Below are 22,147 nucleotides of genomic sequence, written 5' to 3' on the forward strand. Positions count from 1 at the left end.
AAATTGTTGTCAACACAAACCATTGATATGATTATCCTCTTTGAATATTCATCCAAAGAGCGAGGTCAGGGGAGGTTGCAAGGGTGTGTGTGTGTGTGTGTGTGTGTACACTGAAGTGCTCGAGGAAAGGCTGAGGCTTTCAAGAACTGAGACAGCCTCTACCAATAAAACTGTACACATCCTTGGACCATGGCGAATGAAGAGAAGTGCCTGGTTTCCTACAGCTAGTGTGTCACTGTGGGCCTTATGTCATGTTAGGACCAGACTGTCTGTTAGGGGGGATGTCACAGTGAGTGCTTGTCTCGCCACATTAAAACACATCCAGTGTGATGGTTGAGCTGCTGCTAGCACTGTGAAATAAGGACACAGAGACAGAGATATTCATGCTTTGTTTTTTAATCACTTCATAGAAAAAGTATTTTCTGATATTTTAACACAATATACAATATTATACCATACATTGTGTGAAACATTTAATATGTCCGCTGCGACTGTAACGCGTCAAAAGACATGTCAAATCAAAAACATCTCTCATGCAGATAGTGCCAAGCGCGGCTAACCACAACTCGGACCAAAATGTTTAACACAGATTAACAATGTTATACTGGTGACAAATTTGAATTTCAAAACTGCTAACAAGTTTTGGTCAAATCAAAATAGTTCACAATAGCACGATCAATTACAAGAAGATCACATGTTTGTAACGATTCATCACGTTCAGCTCAGAGATATTGTAGCATGCCACCAATAATCCCCCTGAAGGACGTGTAAAGGAGCAGACACTCTGTCTGTCTTTCTGTTGTTATTCCTTACTTCTGTCGAACCAGTAGATATGAACCCCAATTCAGCAATCTGCATTGAAAATGTTGCACAGAGGACCATGGATTAGTCACTACTACAAGCTGCTCAGAGGAGAACGTCTCGGTGTGGACTAGTGATAGACTACAGTATCAAAGCTTCTCCACAGCTTATCATAGCTATAACCAGGCCTCTATTGTTTAACATGTCCTCTATGCGTTGTAAACCTACAGGTTGTGAATATGTCTCTTTAGCTGCTGCTCAGGGCACTCAAACATTTGTGCGAATATATATTGACTTATTATATAATATAAAAAAACAAATAGAGGATATAAAAAGCCTCCGACGCAGAGCCCTGTACATGTTAGACACTCCCCTCCCAGGTAATGCAAGTGCATATAAATTAAAATAGATTTACACTGACTGAAACAGTATTCTTATGTACAGTACAACTGAATGTAATGAATACACTGTTATAAACAGCAAAGGACCAGCTTGAGCTCTAGTGACAGACAATAAGAGGAGTCATGTTGAGCCTAGGTGACAAAGACTAACATGTATACACACACGTACTCTCACATTTTATGACATGCACACACACACACACACACGCACACGCATCGACGCACACGATTACCATGTAAGCCTGCTGGAGTGAGTGAGGTTATAGACAATAAGGTAGTTGAAGTACCTTTGAGTATGTCAGTAAACCTAATTCAATAATGGAGAATAGGTCATAGATGCTGAATAGGCCATCATGAAAACCAGCCATGGAGGCCTGTAAAGGACAATCTGCCTTGCAGACTGCCTGGAGTTGACGGTCTTAATGCTGACCCACAGTGACAGTGAATTACACTGTCTGGGGCCTTTTGGTTTGGTGTCTCTGTCACTTCATCTCTAGATAACCTACTACTGTGGGTCATCATCCTCTTGTTCTCAACAATAAGTATTTTTCTCCTGGGGTTTGTGTTTTTGCAGCAGAGGATTAAATTTAACGGACTAAATCCTGATAAACTTCCTGTCCGGTCAGGAAATGTGATACAGTTAGTGGGAAGGGAAGATTAAGGTCAATGGGTAGAAGCAGAACCTCGTTCCCTTTTATTAGGTGGATGAATAAATAGCTGAACTGTATGAACCATGTGAATAATTATAGTGCAGCTGACTTCTAGACATGCAGCCGCCCGGCCACCTTTCATCATCTGGACCGGTCCTGATTCTACAGGGATAGGGGGTCCTTCCTTAGTTAGATTGTTACATTATCAGAACCAGTTAGGTTTTGGAATCTTTGGTCCAGTAGGATTAATAGACGACAGCAGGATAACTCGAGAGGAAGCTGGAAATAGCCTTCCAACTGCATGTGATAAGAAACTTTGCTTTGGCTGCCAAGTGCTATTTCTGTCTATGATGTTGACATTTGTTTGGAGTCTGAATGATATCAGGATTTGATCCATGAGGGAGATTGTGGGGAAGCGGGTTAGATGTCAGAATGTTGTGTAACTGTTTTCTGGAGCTAAAGTGAACATCTATCTGCCTACCATTTGTCTACAGTGAGGTCTGACAATCTAGACATGCAACACGAATGTGTACATTGTGTACATTTAATTTCCATATAGAAACATATATTTTGTACATGGATTAAGATGACAGAATGTGTATTTCTTATTATGGGAAAACATGTTTTTAGCATTTGATGAGTATGTCCAGGAATTGTTAGTTTGGATTTCTTCTATTGCCCAATAGTAGTAGGAAGACGGTTCTCTTTGTCTGAGATATAAAAGGATTTTGCTCTTGAGCTTTCGAAAAAGAAAGAAAAAACAACAACATTCATACTAAAGTGTGTTCAATAAATTAAAAAACAATTCAAAAGATAATAGTAAAAAAGGCACACAAAAGTCCTCTGACAAATGATACATGAAAAAAGTGAACATATTTTTCTCTCTCTATATAAACTCATGTGCATCAATCAGTAGTTCATAAGCTACCTCCTGACATCCCATTTCAGTAAAAAAGTCACAAGGTACAAAACTTCTCTCAGTAGTAGTGTCGACATTTCAGATGCCAGTCGGGATGGAAAAACAACCATTTCCCAGATTGGCCCAAGTCCTTCATTTCATTTCCTCAGAGGCCTTTCCGTCAGTCCTTCAGGCCCAAAATGTTTGCAGCATTTTCCCTGAGAACTCCGTAGCCGCCCACTGAAACTGTCCCTCTGTTGCCGGCTCCTAACGGTGCAAGGATGGGGGGGTTGAAACTGACGCCCCATGCGAGCTCAAACTAAGACCCCCGTGGGCTTGTTAAAAAGCACAGCTGCAGGATTTCTCCTGTTTAAAACATTAAACCAACCACCATTGCGGTGCAGCCGAGCCCATTAAGTGTCTGTGGGTGATGCATCATGGGTAATTATCGCTATGGATGACGTGGGCTCCATGGATTCCTCGGAGTCCTGACAGTCAAAGTAGTCAACCGGAGACCGAGACGACTCCCCCAAAACATCCTCTTCCTCCTCCTCATCCTCCTGGCTCTGTTCATCTTTCTCTGTACCCTCAGAGTCCTCCTCCTCCAGGGTGAGTTCAAACTGGAACTTGTCTCCCACCTGGCCCCCTTCACCTCCACCCTGCTCCCGCTGCTCCGTGGCCCAGGGAGGAGAGGGGCTCTGGGGAATCATGCTCTGGTACCAGTTCCTGTTGTCCTCCAGAGTGTCCAGGATGTCCTGAGCATCAGGGTGCACCAGGTCAGCCCACGTCTCCCACAGAGGGTGGACGATGTAGTCTATGAAACCCACCTGGAGAGAGAGAGGGAAAGGGAACAGTAGTGAGTCAGGAGTCGGAGTGTGTATGTGTGTGTGTGCATATGTGTGTCTGTATGTCCAGTATCATACCTGGCTTTTCTCTACTGAAGCAGTGTGTTTGTCACACATGGGGCTGATCTCCATGCCTCTCTCCCTCTCCCGGTCTCCCTGGTGGAAGAACTCCTCCATGATGCGATCGGTCCACTGGCGGTACAGCTCCAGAGACTTGGTCGGGTTACTCAGGTCAGCACAGTGAACCATGTTCCTCAGCACCTGATGGAGAGACGGAGGGAGAGAAGAAGGTGAGAGTGATATGGAGTGGTAGGAGAGAAAGCGAGAAGAAGAAAGATGGCTAGAGAATGAATGAACAGGGTTGAAGAAGAGAGCAGGAGGAGACAGGTAAAAATGGAGTGAAGGAGCAGAGGTCATACCACAATCTAAACCATGTTACTAAGTCTAGATGATGATGATGAAGATAAGCCCACCTGTATTCTGTCGGTGTAGTTGTCCAGCAGCAGGACCCCAGAGCTGGTCACCTTCTTGGTCTCCACCATGGTCTTCAGGTCAGCTAACAGACTCATGTGCTTGGACATGTCAGTGGCCAGAACCATTTCGATGACCATCTTCCTCAGGCTCTGCCTCTGCTTCTTGGTCAGGCTCTGGAAGATGTCACAGTTGTCCTCCTGCAGCAGCTTGAAGCCCACAGCTAGATGGTGGTTCTCTAACACAGACTCATCGTTGTACATCAGGGCCAGCTCAGAGTCTGAGGGAGACAACAGACAATGAATCAGTCACTTGTTCAACACAGTTGATGAATATGGATATCTATACAGTATCTATAGATAATTCTCATATATTTATTCTATACATTATTCACATAACAGTAACAGGTGTAAGAGAAATACTCACTGGTATTGATGAGGAACTGGTTGGACACCCCAGGGTGGTCCACATCATGGATTGCTGCAGCAAAGATGGCCGCCAAAATCTCTAGATCGCTGAAGACCGCCTATTATGTGAGAGAGAGGGTCCAGGGTTAAGAATTTCTCAAGAGAAACAGTCAAAGAACAGAACAGCTACAGGGAACAGCTAATCCCAGTGCAGCCCACTCCCATTGATTCCCATGGCTAGGGTTGCTATCGCTAACAGCCAACATAGTGTAAACACTAGTCAGAGCCAGATGAGTGCTGGCCTACATTAGCGAAATGACTATCTTATGCTAACCATGTCTCTGTCTCTCTATAGGCACCCATACATAGCGGTTTGACTCTGGCTGTAAGAGCAGGGCTGTACACATGATTGAGGGATGGAGGGACGGATGGGGTGACTGTAAAAAAAGGAGGAGAGTGGCTGGTGACATGCTGAGGGCTAGGTCACGCTGTTAACTACGTCATGGATGAGTTTCCACTGTATATATATATAGAACCACAGAGAATGGAGCTGTGAGAACAAACAGAATGGGGTGAGGCAGGGGGCAATGAGAGAGGGAGGAATAGGGGATAACTTTTGGTTTAAGTCAAAAGACTGAGGGAAGATGACTTAGGAAGAATGTGATTGAAAACCCTGGGGAAGACTTACAGAACCATAAGATTCAATGGTTGGGGTGAGAGTAAGGACAGAGCACTAATCGGGAGTTCTATTAGCTCAGATGGGTGTGGGATAAGGGTGAGGTAATGGTAGGGTGTGGGATAAGGGTGAGGTAATGCTGATGTGGGATAAGGGTGAGTTAATGGTAGGGTGTGGGATAAGGGTGAGGTAATGGTAGGGTGTGGGACAAGGGTGAGGTAATGGTAGGGTGTGGGATAAGGGTGAGGTAATGCTGATGTGGGATAAGGGTGAGGTAATGCTGATGTGGGATAATGGTGAGGTAATGGTATGGTGTGGGATAAGGGTGAGGTAATGCTGATGTGGGATAAGGGTGAGGTAATGGTATGGTGTGGGATAAGGGTGAGGTAATGCTGATGTGGGATAAGGGTGAGGTAATGGTTGGGTGTGGGGTATGGGTGAGGTAATGGTAGGGTATGGGATAAGGGTGAGGTAAGGCTAGGGTGTGGGATGAGGGTGAGGAAATGGTTAGGTGTGGGATAAGGGTGAGGTAATGCTGATGTGGGATAAGGGTGAGGTAATGGTTGGGTGTGGGGTATGGGTGAGGTAATGGTAGGGTATGGGATAAGGGTGAGGTAAGGCTAGGGTGTGGGATGAGGGTGAGGAAATGGTTAGGTGTGGGATAAGGGTGAGGTAATGGTAGGGTGTGGGGTGAGGGTGAGGTAATGGCAGGGTGTGGGATGAAGGTGAGGTAAGGCTAGAGTGAGGGATGAGGGTGAGGTAATGGTTGGGTGTGGGATAAGGGTGAGGTAATGGTTGGATGTGGGATAAGGGTCAGGTAATGGTAGGGTGTGGGATAAGGGTGAGGTAATGGTTGGGTGTGGGATACGGGTGAGGTATGGTAGGGTGTAGTATAAGGGTGAGGAAATGGTAGGGTGTGGTATAAGGGTGAGGTAATGGTAGGGTGTAGTATAAGGGTGAGGTAATGGTAGGGTGTGGTATAAGAGTGAGGTAATGGTAGGGTGTGGGGGATGTGTGAAGAAAAGAAAAGTCTAGTGTCAGCCACTTAGGTGTGGGATATGGGTGAGGTAATGCTGATGTGGGATAAGGGTGAGGTAATGGTATGGTGTGGGATAAGGGTGAGGTAATGCTGGTGTGGGATAAGGGTGAGGTAATGGTAGGGTGTGTGATAAGGGTGAGGTAATGCTGATGTGGGATAAGGGTGAGGTAATGGTTGGGTGTGGGGTAAGGGTGAGGTAATGGTAGGGTATGGGATTAGGGTGAGGTAAGGCTAGGGTGTGGGATGAGGGTGAGGAAATGGTTAGGTGTGGGATAAGGGTGAGGTAATGGTAGGGTGTGGGGTGAGGGTGAGGTAATGGCAGGGTGTGGGATGAAGGTGAGGTAAGGCTAGAGTGAGGGATGAGGGTGAGGTAATGGTTGGGTGTGGGATAAGGGTGAGGTAATGGTTGGATGTGGGATAAGGGTCAGGTAATGGTAGGGTGTGGGATAAGGGTGAGGTAATGGTTGGGTGTGGGATACGGGTGAGGTATGGTAGGGTGTAGTATAAGGGTGAGGAAATGGTAGGGTGTGGTATAAGGGTGAGGTAATGGTAGGGTGTGGGATAAGGTTCAGGTAATGGTAGGGTGTGGTATAAGGGTGAGGTAATGGTTGGGTGTGGGATACGGGTGAGGTATGGTAGGGTGTAGTATAAGGGTGAGGAAATGGTAGGGTGTGGTATAAGGGTAAGGTAATGGTAGGGTGTGGTATAAGGGTGAGGTAATGGTAGGGTGTAGTATAAGGGTCAGGTAATGGTAGGGTGTGGGGGATGTGTGAAGAAAAGAAAAGTCTAGTGTCAGCCACTTAGGTCGAGGGCTGGTGTGGGGGTTAGGGGTTAGGTAACTTACATCGAGGGCTGGTGTAGAGAGTAGGATGTGTGTGGACTGGGGTTAGGGGTTTGGTAACTTAGGTCGAGGGCTGGTGTGGGGGTTAGGGGTTTGGTAACTTAGGTTGAGGGCTGGTATAGAGAGCAGGATGTGTGTGGACTGGGGTTAGGGGTTTGGTAACTTAGGTCGAGGGCTGGTGTGGGGGTTAGGGGTTAGGTAACTGACATCGAGGGCTGGTGTAGAGAGTAGGATGTGTGTGGACTGGGGTTAGGGGTATGGTAACTTACATCGAGGGCTGGTGTAGAGAGTAGGATGTGTGTGGACTGGGGTTAGGGGTTTGGTAACTTAGGTCGAGGGCTGGTGTGGGGTTTAGGGGTTAGGTAACTTACATCGAGGGCTGGTGTAGAGAGTAGAATGTGTGTGGACTGGGCCACATCTGCCGCGTGGAGGCTGTTGTGGTAGGCCACGTCTCCATGGTAGTGGTCCTCCAGGGTCATCATGTACGCCACAAACGTCTCTGTCGGGATCTTAAAGGTCTTCAGCAGGTCTCTCTCCTGCAGGGGACACAAGGATATGACTTAGTACCTATGTACAGCTGTAGCATATTGTCTGTGTGTGTCTGCGTGTGTGTGTGTGTGTCTGCATTGCATGCATATATGTGCGTGCAGGTGTGCATGTGTGTGTGTAGGAGTGTATAGCCAGTTATAACCTACCTGGAAGATGGCGTACATGATACAGGTGAGCGGTCTATGTTCGGAGTACTCTGACACGGTAAAGATGTTCAGACCCCACTTATTCAGATCCTCCAGTTCCTTGGAGAGCATGTCCTCCTTGTCCGTCTTGACCCCGAACCGTGAGATGGAGGAGTTGGAGAGGGAGGGTCCATAAGAGACCTTCTTCACTCCAGTGATCTGAGTCATCAGCTGTTGCTGCTTCTTCCTCTCCCGACCAGCCTTCTCCTTGGGCGTCACAGATGGCATGTCCATGTCGTTCTGTTTGTCTGCGGGGGGAGAGGACATCTCTTTGGGTTAGGACACTCCATGCCATTGTGTTTGTCAGACCACAGAGAGAAGAGAGGATGAAGGTTCGATGGCCCATTCAGTTTAGTAATGTCATTACAATGAACTCTAACTGTGCTGCCTCTCATAGCTGAACTAACATGTCTCTTTCCTCTGAGGGTTATTCAATTCTAAGTTTCACTCCCTGGCTCTCTCTCTCCCTGGCTCTCTCTCTAGGTTTCACTCCCTGGCTCTCTCTCTCCCTGGCTCTCTCTCCCTGGCTCTCTCTCCCTGGCTCTCTCTCTCCCTGGCTCTCTCTCTCCCTGGCTCTCTCTCTCCCTGGCTCTCTCTCTCACTGACTCTCTCTCTCCCTAAGTCTCTCCCTGGCTCTCTCTCTCCCTGGCTCTCTCTCTCACTGGCTCTCTCTCTTCCTTCCTTTTCTCTCTCTCTCCCCTTTCTCTCTCTCTTTCCTCCCCGTCTCCCTTCTCTCTCTCTTTCCTCCTGTCTCCCTTCTCTCTCTCTTTCCTCCTGTCTCCCTTCTCTCTCTCTTTCCTCCTGTCTCCCTTCTCTCTCTCTTTCCTCCTGTCTCCCTTCTCTCTCTCTTTCCTCCTGTCTCCCTTCTCTCTCTCTTTCCTCCTGTCTCCCTTCTCTCTCTCTTTCCTCCTGTCTCCCTTCTCTCTCCTTTCCTCCTGTCTCCCTTCTCTCTCTCTTTCCTCCTGTCTCCCTTCTCTCTCTCTTTCCTCCTGTCTCCCTTCTCTCTCTCTTTCCTCCTGTCTCCCTTCTCTCTCTCTTTCCTCCTGTCTCCCTTCTCTCTCTCTTTCCTCCTGACTCCCTTCTCTCTCTCTTTCCTCCTGTCTCCCTCTCTCTCTCTTTCCTCCTGTCTCCCTTCTCTCTCTCTTTCCTCCTGACTCCCTTCTCTCTCTCTTTCCTCCTGTCTCCCTTCTCTCTCTCTTTCCTCCTGTCTCCCTTCTCTCTCCTTTCCTCCTGTCTCCCTTCTCTCTCTCTTTCCTCCTGTCTCCCTTCTCTCTCTCTCCTCCTGTCTCCCTTCTCTCTCTCTTTCCTCCTGACTCCCTTCTCTCTCTTTCCTCCTTCTCTCTCTCTTTCCTCCTGTCTCCCTTCTCTCTCTCTTTCCTCCTCTCTCTCTCTCTCTCTCTCTCTCTCTCTCTCTCTCTCTCTCTCTCTCTCTCTCTCTCTCTCTCTCTCTCTCTCTCTCTCTCTCTCTCTCTCTCTCTCTCTCTCTCTCTCTCTCCCTCTCCTCCTTCAGTCATAATAGAAAATGGCCGATTAAGCATGCTATAACATGTGATGCATGGGAAACAGGGGAAGAGCAATAAACTGGCACAGTAATTCATTATCACCATTATCACCACTGAGACAATGTCTACTAGCTTCTCAGACATGCCACTAAATCCACTCTCCCATTCCCTTACACACACAATGGACCAGAACTCTATGAATGGTTTTTTTTATGGGTTTTATAAGGATCCTCACATAATATAAAAAGGTAACCTGGTTTTATAAGCACACAGCAGACACTTCCTCCATAAATGGTAGTGTGTGTTTATTAGAGTGTGTGTTTATTAGAGTGTGTGTTTATTAGAGTGTGTGTTTATTAGAGTGTGTTGCTGATGAAGCTGTATTGTTTGACATGTGGCCGTCTGTCTGTCTGTCTGTCTGTCTGTCTGTCTGTCTGTCTGTCTGTCTGTCTGTCTGTCTGTCTGTCTGTCTGTCTGTCTGTCTGTCTGTCTGTCTGTCTGTCTGTCTGTCTGTCTGTCTGTCAGTCAGTCAGTCAGTCAGTCAGTCAGTCAGTCAGTCAGTCAGGAAGTGGTTTTACCAATTCAAAATGTTCTATGCAGGTGGAGTGTTAATGTGACCTTGATTCCCTGAGGCCCAGACTATTGTCATGTCTCTCTCCTCTCCATGGGCTTGGGTTAAATGTAGAAGATACATTTCAGTTGAATGCATTCAGTTGTACAACTGACTAGGTATCCTCTCTTCCCTTCCCTTTTCTTTCCCTTCCCTCTCTCTCTCTCTCCATTTCTCTTATGTTTATTCTGCTGAAATTCTGAACCTCCAGCCTGCTCTATATGCTATCAGTGAAACCCAAATGCCAGAGAGAGAAAGAGAGAGAGAGAAAGAGAGAAAGAGAGAGATGGAGAGAGTGTGTGGGTGGATTTGGGATTTTAAAATTCCCTTAATGGGTTATGCCTGGCTGTTACCGTGGTAGCAAGCCGGAAAGAGCCAGCTCAGCCAGGGTGTTATGGGATGAGTGGAATGAACAGCTGTGGAGGAGAGGAGCCCTTGCACGTGAATGGCCCTCACACACACACCATCATCCCCAACCCACAGTCCCATAGGGATGAGCTGCCCAATATGATGCACGCACATATGAAGGGTTCAACTCTCTCTCTAATAAGGCATCCTAGGATGACCTTACAATACAAAAACAATGTGGGTGGAAAATGTAGAGAGGGAAACTTGAAAATGGCAGCCATAAATGTCAACAATGTTATCCCCTTGCCTTGTTTTTCTAAGGAAACAATGAGCTCGATATTGCTGTAACATAATTCTAAATATAATTCCAATCAATGGTCAGTGGTCAGCTCAGGACAAACTATCATTGGTCTGTTTCCTAATGTTTTCTCTGCATCTCTTTCCCATATTAATGTGTAGCCAACCAGCTGCAGCAAACCACTCCTACTGCTCGGTCCCACAGGGAACTATGGAGCGGTAGAGTGACAGAAACACTCATCTCCCATCTGTGTCTGATCTACACACTAACTTCTTCAGGCATGGAGCGATGGAGAAAGGAAGGGGGGATGGGGGGAAGAAAGACAGAGATACATTAAAAGGGATATGAGTCACCGAATGGGAGACTCAGTTATCTGTGAGGGGGTTCCACTGTACCCCCACCTCACCTCGTAATACCAGTCTCTCCATCTCTCTCCATCTCCCCCTATCACAATCTCTCTCCCCCATCTTCGAGCTCAGACCCTGCAGTGGGAGACTAGAGGGGACTAGATTCAGATGGCAGTGCATCACACATGGTACAGTACATATGCAGGTAGATAGCAGGCCACGGGCGTCCATATTGTCTGTCTTCTACCTGCCTCTGTCCTTCCTCCTTTCCCACACATATCTTCTGTCCTAAATGGCACCCTATTCCATATGTACTGCACTACATTTACCAGGGTCCATAGGGCCAGCCCATAGGGTTCTGGTCAACAGTAGTGCACTATATAGTGAATGGGGTACCATTTGGGATTCAGCCAGAGAGTCACGACTGTACCCCCCCCTCTCTATCCACTGGCTCTGATGTGGCCTAACAAGCTTACCTGTCAATCAACCAGCAGCAGAGGCACCTCACTAAGAAGTGTGTAGCCAGTCAACCACCTCAAAGCTTCAGGCTTTTCCTATCTGGTTTTGTTTTAATGGGCCTTGGGAGTGATGGATGAATACTAACAAGAGGTAATGGGGCAGGGTTTTACAGTACACCCCCGCAACAAGCATCCAGACTCAGACAGAATAGAGGGAGAATCCCACACACACACACACTGCGGTATACTATATACACACATGTGTGAGATATAAGATATGTGTATTTGTGTGTACAAGTGTGGGTGTATGAAAGTGTGTTTGATTGATTGTGTGTGCATGATTAATCTTTAGCAGACTATTAGAAGTGTGTGGGAACAGTCACACATCAAAAGCAATGGATTTACATAAAGAGAGAGAGAGTGTGTGTGTGTGTGTGTGTGTGTGTGTGTGTGTGTGTGTGTGTGTGTGTGTGTGTGTGTGTGTGTGTGTGTGTGTGTGTGTGTGTGTGTGTGTGTGTGTGTGTGTGTGTGTGTGTGTGTGTGTGTGTGTGTGTGTGTGTGTGTGAGAGAGAGAGAGAGAGATCAGGTCGTTACCCATAAAGGTGTTGGAGATGAACTCGGATACCTGGTTCCCGGAGCGGCTCATCTCGGAGAGGTGTGTCAGCTCCCGGTTCAACATTCTCTTGAACTGGAAAAGAAGACACAGAGGAGAGGGGGAAAACGTCAGCATCCTGGAAACTACTGGAAAACCTGGAAGACATTATGGTGCAGGAGAATACCATGGAAAAGCACAGTCACTGGTGATTACTGTATGCTCATTCAAGCTTTATACAAACAAACTACATTTCTAAACAAATATCTAAACATTACACACAATCGGTACAAAAGGGATTTGGAAAATAACAATTTTATTGTTTTCAGATCAACAAATCAAATCCCTCCAGGATAATATTATGCAGATTCCATCTGGTTATTTTCACATTCATGGTTTCTGGTTCATATTGCAAAACCTGCAGATCTGCAGTGTATTATACAGCCTATGAGAAAACCATGCATACAACACAGCTGTAGGGAAGCCCCGCCTCTGCAGCAACAGTAGCACTGTCTGTGTGTCAGAGAGAGAGATTCCTAGCCCCATCCACAGCACTATTGTGTTCTGCAAAGATGCAACCAAGATGGAGCCTCAGCTCAGCTACATAACATCAGACCACCTAGGACCAAACAACCACCACACTGCATAGAACACAACCACACAACTACACCCTCCAAAACATCATCAAAACATCACCAAAATACTATAACAGCTCAAACACCAAAACCAGAAGGTAAATATGATGTCATGGCATGTTATCCTGAGCAGCTATGTCAGCTAGCAGTACAGTACACACCTTAATGTAACCCCAAGACACAGACAGCAGGTAGTTAGCTTCAGGCATTTTGGAACCGGTTTTTCCCTCCCTATAGGACAGAGAGCCAGCAGCAACAGCCGCAGAACTACTGTAATCCAGCGTGGTAAAATAGAGAGAGGCAGATGAACGGGACTCCTTTAGTGCTAAAAATAATCCTCCTCTTCTCTCCTCTTCTCTGCTCCCTTGGCTTTCTGGCTCAACGGCTAATAGAACAGCTAGTTAAAGATGGCTGGTCGCTCTCTCTCTCAGCAGATGTCTCAGTGAGGCTCTCCATGTCTAGGCAAGAGGATACCAAATACCAATACCAAAGAGGAGAAGGAAGCAGACTGTAGCTGTAGTCAGTGTTAGTGGTTCCGTCCTAGGCTAGGAGATCCACAGAACTGGGCTGCAGCTGGAGCTATGAGCTAGATTTGGAGCTGAGGGGGGCTCTGAGCACTGATGAATAATAGACAAGAAGGGGAGGAGGGAAGAAATAGTGGGATGGAGAGAGGAGGAGGAGAGAAAAAAGGTAAAGCACTGCGATGCTCATCTGACTGGAGGGGGGATCCTCCACTGTATTCATCTCACTCTACTACTCTCTATCTGCTGCAGCTCTCTTCTCTCTCTATCTCTCTTCCTGGATCTCTCTCTAAGTTTCTCTCCCTGGCTCTCTCTCTCTCACTGACTCTCTCTCTCCCTAAGTCTCTCCCTGGCTCTCTCTCTCCCTGGCTCTCTCTCTCACTGGCTCTCTCTCTCCCTAAGTCTCTCTCTCTTTCCTCCTGTCTCTCTCTCTTTCCTCCTGTCTCCATTCTCTCTCTCTTTCCTCCTGTCTCCATTCTCTCTCTCTCTCTTTCCTCCTGTCTCCATTCTCTCTCTCTCTCTTTCCTCCTGTCTCCATTCTCTCTCTCTCTCTTTCCTCCTGTCTCCATTCTCTCTCTCTCTTTCCCCCTGTCTTCATTCTCTCTCTCTTTGTCTCCATTCTCCTCCTGTCTCCATTCTCTCTCTCTTTTTCCTCCTGTCTCCATTCTCTCTCTCTTTTTCCTCCTCTCTCTCTCTCTCGCTCTCTCTCCCTCCCTTTCTCTCTCTCCCCTCCTGTCTCTCTCTCTCTCTCCCTTTCTCACTCTCCTCCTCTCTCTCCCTCCCTTTCTCTCCCCTCCTCTCTCTCTCCCTCCCTTTCTCTTTCTCCCCTCCTGTCTCTCTCTTTTCCCCTACTTCTAGTCTGTCAGCCTCAGCAACATGCTGTACATAGCACACATGATTTGAAGGAAAGTGGAGCAGAGTGGAGGGGAGAGCCCCCAGCAGCACAACCATGCAGTGGGGGAGGGGTGGGAATGGGATCCAGAGATACAAGATCACCCCTTCCCTCTTTTCTATCCTCCTCTCCTCTCTTCCAGTCTCCTCCTCTGCAGATAACCCACTTCCCTCCTCCCTGACAGAGGCAAGGATGAGGAAAGCCTCTCTCTTTGATCTCTCTGCCAGAGGATCACAGACTAGTGCTGCCATTCAGCCATGTTTAATAGAGTACTGAGAGAATCGTGGGAGAAGCTTGCGTCACTGAGCAGTAATGGGAGAAATGAGACGGAACGGCACGTCTTATACTGTACATCTCTTTCTTTTTTGTCTCCCTCCCTCCCTCCCTCCTCCTCTCTTTCTATTGTCTGACATTTGTCAGCAGAGCCACAGTGGCTGTTCATTATCCACAGCCGATATATTAGAGGTTTTCAGGGTGAGAGAAAACACCAAAGAGACGGAGCGAGAGAAAACACCAGAGAGACGGAGCGAGAGAATGAGACGGAGTGAGAGAAAACACCAGAGAGACGGAGTGAGAGAAAACACCAGAGAGACGGAGCGAGAGAATGAGACGGAGTGAGAGAAAACACCAGAGAGACGGAGCGAGAGAATGAGACGGAGTGAGAGAAAACACCAGAGAGACGGAGCGAGAGAATGAGACGGAGCGAGAGAAAACACCAGAGAGACGGAGTGAGAGAAAACACCAGAGAGACGGAGTGAGAGAAAACACCAGAGAGACGGAGCGAGAGAAAACACCAGAGAGACGGAGCGAGAGAATGAGACGGAGTGAGAGAAAACACCAGAGAGACGGAGCGAGAGAATGAGACGGAGTGAGAGAAAACACCAGAGAGACGGAGCGAGAGAATGAGACGGAGCGAGAGAAAACACCAGAGAGACGGAGTGAGAGAAAACACCAGAGAGACGGAGTGAGAGAAAACACCAGAGAGACGGAGCGAGAGAAAACACCAGAGAGATGGAGTGAGAGAAAACACCAGAGAGACGGAGTGAGAGAAAACACCAGAGAGTCGGAGTGAGAGAAAGAGACGGAGTGAGAGAAAACACCAGAGAGACGGAGTGAGAGAAAGAGATGGAGTGAGAGAAAACACCAGTGAGACGGAGTGAGAGAAAACACCAGAGAGACGAAGCGAGAGAATGAGACGAGAGAAAGAGACGAGAGAAACACCAGAGAGACGGAGTGAGAGAAAACACCAGAGAGACGGAGTGAGAGAAAACACCAGAGAGACGGAGCGAGAGAAAGAGACGGAGTGAGAGAAAACACCAGAGAGACGGAGTGAGAGAAAACACCAGAGAGACGAAGCGAGAGAATGAGACGGAGCGAGAGAAAACACCAGAGAGACGGAGTGAGAGAAAACACCAGAGAGACGGAGTGAGAGAAAACACCAGAGAGACGGAGTGAGAGAAAGAGACGGAGTGAGAGAAAACACCAGAGAGACGGAGTGAGAGAAAACACCAGAGAGACGGAGCGAGAGAAAGAGATGGAGTGAGAGAAAACACCAGAGAGACGGAGTGAGAGAAAACACCAGAGAGACGGAGCGAGAGAAAGAGACGGAGTGAGAGAAAACACCAAAGAGACGGAGCGAGAGAAAACACCAGAGAGACGGAGCGAGAGAAAGAGACGGAGTGAGAGAAAGAGACGGAGTGAGAGAAAACACCAGAGAGACGGAGTGAGAGAAAGAGACGGAGTGAGAGAAAACACCAAAGAGACGGAGTGAGAGAAAACACCAGAGAGACAGAGCGAGAGAAAGAGATGGAGTGAGAGAAAACACCAAAGAGACGAAGCGAGAGAAAACACCAGAGAGACGGAGCGAGAGAAAGAGACGGAGCGAGAGAAAACACCAGAGAGACGGAGCGAGAGAATGAGACGGAGTGAGAGAAAACACCAGAGAGACGGAGCGAGAGAAAACACCAGAGAGACGGAGCGAGAGAATGAGACGGAGTGAGAGAAAACACCAGAGAGACGGAGCGAGAGAATGAGACGGAGCGAGAGAAAACACCAGAGAGACGGAGCGAGAGAAAGAGACGGAGTGAGAGAAAACACCAGAGAGACGGAGCGAGAGAATGAGACGGAGCGAGAGAAAACACCAGAGAGACGGAGTGAGAGAAAACACCAGAGAGACGGAGTGAGAGAAAACACCAGAGAGACGGAGCGAGAGAAAACACCAGAGAGACGGAGTGAGAGAAAACACCAGAGAGACGGAGCGAGAGAAAGAGACGGAGTGAGAGAAAACACCAGTGAGACGGAGTGAGAGAAAACACCAGAGAGACGGAGCGAGAGAAAACACCAGAGAGACGGAGCGAGAGAAAACACCAGAGAGACGGAGCGAGAGAAAACACCAGAGAGACGGAGTGAGAGAAAACACCAGAGAGACGGAGTGAGAGAAAACACCAGAGAGACGGAGCGAGAGAAAACACCAGAGAGACGGAGTGAGAGAAAACACCAGAGAGACGGAGCGAGAGAAAGAGACGGAGTGAGAGAAAACACCAGTGAGACGGAGTGAGAGAAAACACCAGAGAGACGGAGTGAGAGAAAACACCAGAGAGACGGAGCGAGAGAAAACACCAGAGAGACGGAGCGAGAGAAAGAGACGGAGTGAGAGAAAACACCAGAGAGACGGAGTGAGAGAAAACACCAGAGAGACGGAGCGAGAGAAAGAGACGGAGTGAGAGAAAACACCAGAGAGACGGAGTGAGAGAAAACACCAGAGAGACGGAGTGAGAGAAAGAGATGGAGTGAGAGAAAACACCAGAGAGACGGAGCGAGAGAAAACACCAGAGAGACGGAGTGAGAGAAAGAGACGGAGGAGTGAGAGAAAACACCAGAGAGACGGAGCGAGAGAAAACACCAGAGAGACGGAGAGAGAGAATGAGACGGAGTGAGAGAAAACACCAGAGAGACGGAGCGAGAGAAAGAGACGGAGTGAGAGAAAACACCAGAGAGACGGAGTGAGAGAAAACACCAGAGAGACGGAGCGAGAGAAAGAGATGGAGTGAGAGAAAACACCAAAGAGACGAAGCGAGAGAAAACACCAGAGAGACGGAGTGAGAGAAAGAGACGGAGTGAGAGAAAACACCAGAGAGACGGAGTGAGAGAATGAGACGGAGTGAGAGAAAACACCAAAGAGACGGAGCGAGAGAAAACACCAGAGAGACGGAGCGAGAGAAAGAGACGGAGTGAGAGAAAGAGACGGAGTGAGAGAAAAACACCAGAGAGACGGAGTGAGAGAAAGAGATGGAGTGAGAGAAAACACCAGAGAGACGGAGCGAGAGAAAGAGACGGAGAGAGAAAGAGATGGAGTGAGAGAAAACACCAGAGAGACGGAGCGAGAGAAAGAGAGGAGTGAGAGAAAGAGATGGAGTGAGAGAAAACACCAGAGAGACGGAGCGAGAGAAAGAGACGGAGAGAGAAAGAGATGGAGTGAGAGAAAACACCAGAGAGACGGAGCGAGAGAAAGAGACGGAGTGAGAGAAAGAGATGGAGTGAGAGAAAACACCAGAGAGACGGAGCGAGAGAAAGAGACGGAGTGAGAGAAAGAGATGGAGTGAGAGAAAACACCAAAGAGACGAGCGAGAGAAAGAGACGGAGTGAGAGAAAACACCAGAGAGACGGAGCGAGAGAAAACACCAGAGAGACGGAGTGAGAGAAAGAGACGGAGTGAGAGAAAACACCAAAGAGACGGAGCGAGAGAAAGAGACGGAGTGAGAGAAAACACCAGAGAGACGGAGTGAGAGAAAGAGACGGAGTGAGAGAAAGAGATGGAGTGAGAGAAAACACCAGAGAGACGGAGCGAGAGAAAGAGACGGAGTGAGAGAAAGAGATGGAGTGAGAGAAAACACCAGAGAGACGGAGCGAGAGAAAACACCAGAGAGACGGAGCGAGAGAAAGAGACGGAGTGAGAGAAAGAGATGGAGTGAGAGAAAACACCAGAGAGACGGAGCGAGAGAAAGAGACGGAGAGAGAAAGAGATGGAGTGAGAGAAAACACCAGAGAGACGGAGCGAGAGAAAGAGACGGAGTGAGAGAAAGAGATGGAGTGAGAGAAAACACCAGAGAGACGGAGCGAGAGAAAACACCAGAGAGACGGAGCGAGAGAAAGAGACGGAGTGAGAGAAAGAGATGGAGTGAGAGAAAACACCAGAGAGACGGAGCGAGAGAAAGAGACGGAGTGAGAGAAAGAGATGGAGTGAGAGAAAACACCAGAGAGACGGAGCGAGAGAAAGAGACGGAGTGAGAGAAAGAGATGGAGTGAGAGAAAACACCAGAGAGACGGAGCGAGAGAAAGAGACGGAGTGAGAGAAAACACCAGAGAGACGGAGCGAGAGAAAGAGACGGAGTGAGAGAAAACACCAGAGAGACGGAGCGAGAGAAAGAGATGGAGTGAGAGAAAACACCAAAGAGACGGAGCGAGAGAAAGAGACGGAGTGAGAGAAAACACCAGAGAGACGGAGCGAGAGAAAGAGATGGAGTGAGAGAAAACACCAAAGAGACGGAGCGAGAGAAAGAGACGGAGTGAGAGAAAACACCAGAGAGACGGAGTGAGAGAAAACACCAGAGAGACGGAGCGAGAGAAAGAGACGGAGTGAGAGAAAGAGATGGAGGAGAGAAAACACCAGAGAGACGGAGCGAGAGAAAGAGACGGAGTGAGAGAAAGAGATGGAGTGAGAGAAAACACCAGAGAGACGGAGCGAGAGAAAGAGATGGAGTGAGAGAAAACACCAAAGAGACGGAGCGAGAGAAAGAGATGGAGTGAGAGAAAGAGACGGAGTGAGAGAAAGAGACGGAGTGAGAGAAAGAGACGGAGTGAGAGAAAGAGACGGAGTGAGAGAAAACACCAGAGAGACGGAGCGAGAGAAAGAGACGGAGTGAGAGAAAACACCAAAGAGACGGAGCGAGAGAAAGAGACGGAGTGAGAGAAAACACCAAAGAGACGGAGCGAGAGAAAGAGACGGAGTGAGAGAAAACACCAAAGAGACGGAGCGAGAGAAAAACACCAGAGAGACGGAGCGAGAGAAAGAGACGGAGTGAGAGAAAACACCAGAGAGACGGAGCGAGAGAAAGAGACGGAGTGAGAGAAAGAGATGGAGTGAGAGAAAACACCAGAGAGACGGAGCGAGAGAAAGAGATGGAGTGAGAGAAAACACCAAAGAGACGGAGCGAGAGAAAGAGATGGAGTGAGAGAAAGAGACGGAGTGAGAGAAAACACCAGAGAGACGGAGCGAGAGAAAGAGACGGAGTGAGAGAAAGAGATGGAGTGAGAGAAAACACCAGAGAGACGGAGCGAGAGAAAGAGACGGAGACGAGAGAAAACACCAAAGAGACGGAGCGAGAGAAAGAGACGGAGTGAGAGAAAACACCAAAGAGACGGAGCGAGAGAAAGAGATGGAGTGAGAGAAAACACCAAAGAGACGGAGCGAGAGAAAACACCAGAGAGACGGAGCGAGAGAATGAGACGGAGTGAGAGAAAACACCAGAGAGACGGAGCGAGAGAAAGAGACGGAGTGAGAGAAAACACCAAAGAGACGGAGCGAGAGAAAGAGATGGAGTGAGAGAAAACACCAGAGAGACGGAGTGAGAGAAAACACCAGAGAGACGGAGTGAGAGAAAACACCAGAGAGACGGAGCGAGAGAAAACACCAGAGAGACGGAGCGAGAGAAAGAGATGGAGTGAGAGAAAACACCAAAGAGACGAAGCGAGAGAAAACACCAGAGAGACGGAGCGAGAGAAAGAGACGGAGTGAGAGAAAACACCAAAGAGACGGAGCGAGAGAAAGAGATGGAGTGAGAGAAAACACCAGAGAGACGGAGCGAGAGAAAACAACAGAGAGACGGAGCGAGAGAAAGAGACGGAGTGAGAGAAAACACCAGAGAGACGGAGCGAGAGAAAACACCAGAGAGACGGAGCGAGAGAAAGAGACGGAGTGAGAGAAAACAACAGAGAGACGGAGCGAGAGAAAGAGATGGAGTGAGAGAAAACACCAGAGAGACGGAGTGAGAGAAAACACCAGAGAGACGGAGCGAGAGAAAGAGACGGAGCGAGAGAAAGAGACGGAGTGAGAGAAAACACCAGAGAGACGGAGCGAGAGAATGAGACGGAGTGAGAGAAAACACCAAAGAGACGGAGCGAGAGAAAGAGATGGAGTGAGAGAAAACACCAGAGAGACGGAGTGAGAGAAAACACCAGAGAGACGGAGTGAGAGAAAACACCAGAGAGATGGAGCGAGAGAAAACACCAGAGAGATGGAGTGAGAGAATGAGACGGAGCGAGAGAAAACACCAGAGAGATGGAGCGAGAGAAAACACCAGAGAGATGGAGTGAGAGAATGAGACGGAGCGAGAGAAAACACCAGAGAGACGGAGTGAGAGAAAACACCAGAGAGATGGAGTGAGAGAATGAGACGGAGCGAGAGAAAACACCAGAGAGACGGAGTGAGAGAAAACACCAGAGAGACGGAGCGAGAGAAAACACCAGAGAGATGGAGCGAGAGAAAACACCAGAGAGATGGAGCGAGAGATAACAACAGAGAGACGGAGTGAGAGAAAACACCAGAGAGATGGAGTGAGAGAATGAGACGGAGCGAGAGAAAACACCAGAGAGACGGAGCGAGAGAAAACACCAGAGAGACGGAGCGAGAGAATACACCAGAGAGACGGAGTGAGAGAAAACACCAGAGAGACGGAGTGAGAGAAAACACCAGAGAGACGAAGTGAGAGAAAACAACAGAGAGACGAAGTGAGAGAAAACAACAGAGAGATGGAGCGATTGAAAACACCAGAGAGATGGAGTGAGAGAAAACAACAGAGAGATGGAGTGAGAGAAAACAACAGAGATGGAGTGAGAGAAAACAACAGAGAGATGGAGCGAGGAAACACCAGAGAGATGGAGTGAGAGAAAACAACAGAGAGATGGAGTGAGAGAAAACAACAGAGAGATGGAGTGAGAGAAAACAACAGAGAGATGGAGTGAGAGAAAACAACAGAGATGGAGTGAGAGAAAACAACAGAGAGATGGAGTGAGAGAAAACAACAGAGAGACGGAGTGAGAGAAAACAACAGAGAGACGAAGTGAGAGAAAACAACAGAGAGACGGAGTGAGAGAAAACAACAGAGAGACGAAGTGAGAGAAAACAACAGAGAGACGAAGTGAGAGAAAACAACAGAGAGACGAAGTGAGAGAAAACAACAGAGAGACGAAGTGAGAGAAAACAACAGAGAGACGGAGTGAGAGAAAACAACAGAGAGATGGAGTGAGAGAAAACAACAGAGAGACGAAGTGAGAGAAAACAACAGAGAGATGGAGTGAGAGAAAACAACAGAGAGACGAAGTGAGAGAAAACAACAGAGAGATGGAGTGAGAGAAAACAACAGAGAGAAAAAGTGAGAGAAAACAACAGAGAGACGAAGTGAGAGAAAACAACAGAGAGACGGAGTGAGAGAAAACAACAGAGAGACGGAGTGAGAGAAAACAACAGAGAGACGAAGTGAGAGAAAACAACAGAGAGACGAAGTGAGAGAAAACAACCGAGAGATGGAGTGAGAGAAAACAACAGAGAGACGAAGTGAGAGAAAACAACAGAGAGACGGAGTGAGAGAAAACAACAGAGAGATGGAGTGAGAGAAAACAACAGAGAGACGGAGTGAGAGAAAACAACAGAGATGGAGTGAGAGAAAACAACAGAGAGACGGAGTGAGAGAAAACAACAGAGAGATGGAGTGAGAGAAAACAACAGAGAGATGGAGTGAGAGAAAACAACAGAGAGATGGAGTGAGAGAAAACAACAGAGAGATGGAGTGAGAGAAAACAACAGAGAGACGGAGTGAGAGAAAACAACAGAGAGATGGAGTGAGAGAAAACACCAGAGATGGAGTGAGAGAAAACAACCGAGAGATGGAGTGAGAGGAAACAACAGAGAGATGGAGTGAGAGAAAACAACAGAGAGACGGAGTGAGAGAAAACAACAGAGAGATGGAGTGAGAGAAAACACCAGAGATGGAGTGAGAGAAAACAACAGAGAGACGGAGTGAGAGAAAACAACAGAGAGACGGAGTGAGAGAAAACAACAGAGAGATGGAGTGAGAGAAAACAACAGAGAGACGGAGTGAGAGAAAACAACAGAGAGATGGAGTG

At 47.9% G+C, this 22,147-nt stretch overlaps 1 protein-coding gene across 7 annotated transcripts in view; it reads right to left on the reverse strand.

Annotated features, from left to right (window-relative positions):
• Positions 1 to 380: 380 nt before the first annotated feature.
• The window catches only part of LOC118378517 (cAMP-specific 3',5'-cyclic phosphodiesterase 4B-like), a 374,366-nt gene continuing 352,599 nt past the window's right edge, over positions 381 to 22,147 (reverse strand). For 5 of the 7 annotated variants that reach the window (XM_052462236.1, XM_052462240.1, XM_052462233.1 and 2 more), the window contains 7 exons: positions 11,921 to 12,014; positions 7,725 to 8,011; positions 7,401 to 7,565; positions 4,493 to 4,592; positions 4,069 to 4,346; positions 3,674 to 3,856; positions 381 to 3,577 (listed from right to left, as the gene is read on the reverse strand). In XM_052462236.1, the coding sequence (XP_052318196.1) occupies positions 3,164 to 3,577; positions 3,674 to 3,856; positions 4,069 to 4,346; positions 4,493 to 4,592; positions 7,401 to 7,565; positions 7,725 to 8,011; positions 11,921 to 12,014 (1,521 nt within the window). In that variant the 3' untranslated portion in view covers positions 381 to 3,163. Of the gene's footprint in view, positions 3,578 to 3,673; positions 3,936 to 4,068; positions 4,347 to 4,492; positions 4,593 to 7,400; positions 7,566 to 7,724; positions 8,012 to 11,920; positions 12,015 to 12,714; positions 13,683 to 22,147 lie in introns of those variants that run through there. The other 2 variants (XM_035765507.2, XM_052462250.1) reach the window with 2 other exon arrangements.

Source organism: Oncorhynchus keta, chromosome 1 (assembly GCF_023373465.1).
Source record: "Oncorhynchus keta strain PuntledgeMale-10-30-2019 chromosome 1, Oket_V2, whole genome shotgun sequence".
NCBI classification, from domain to species: Eukaryota; Metazoa; Chordata; class Actinopteri; order Salmoniformes; family Salmonidae; genus Oncorhynchus; species Oncorhynchus keta.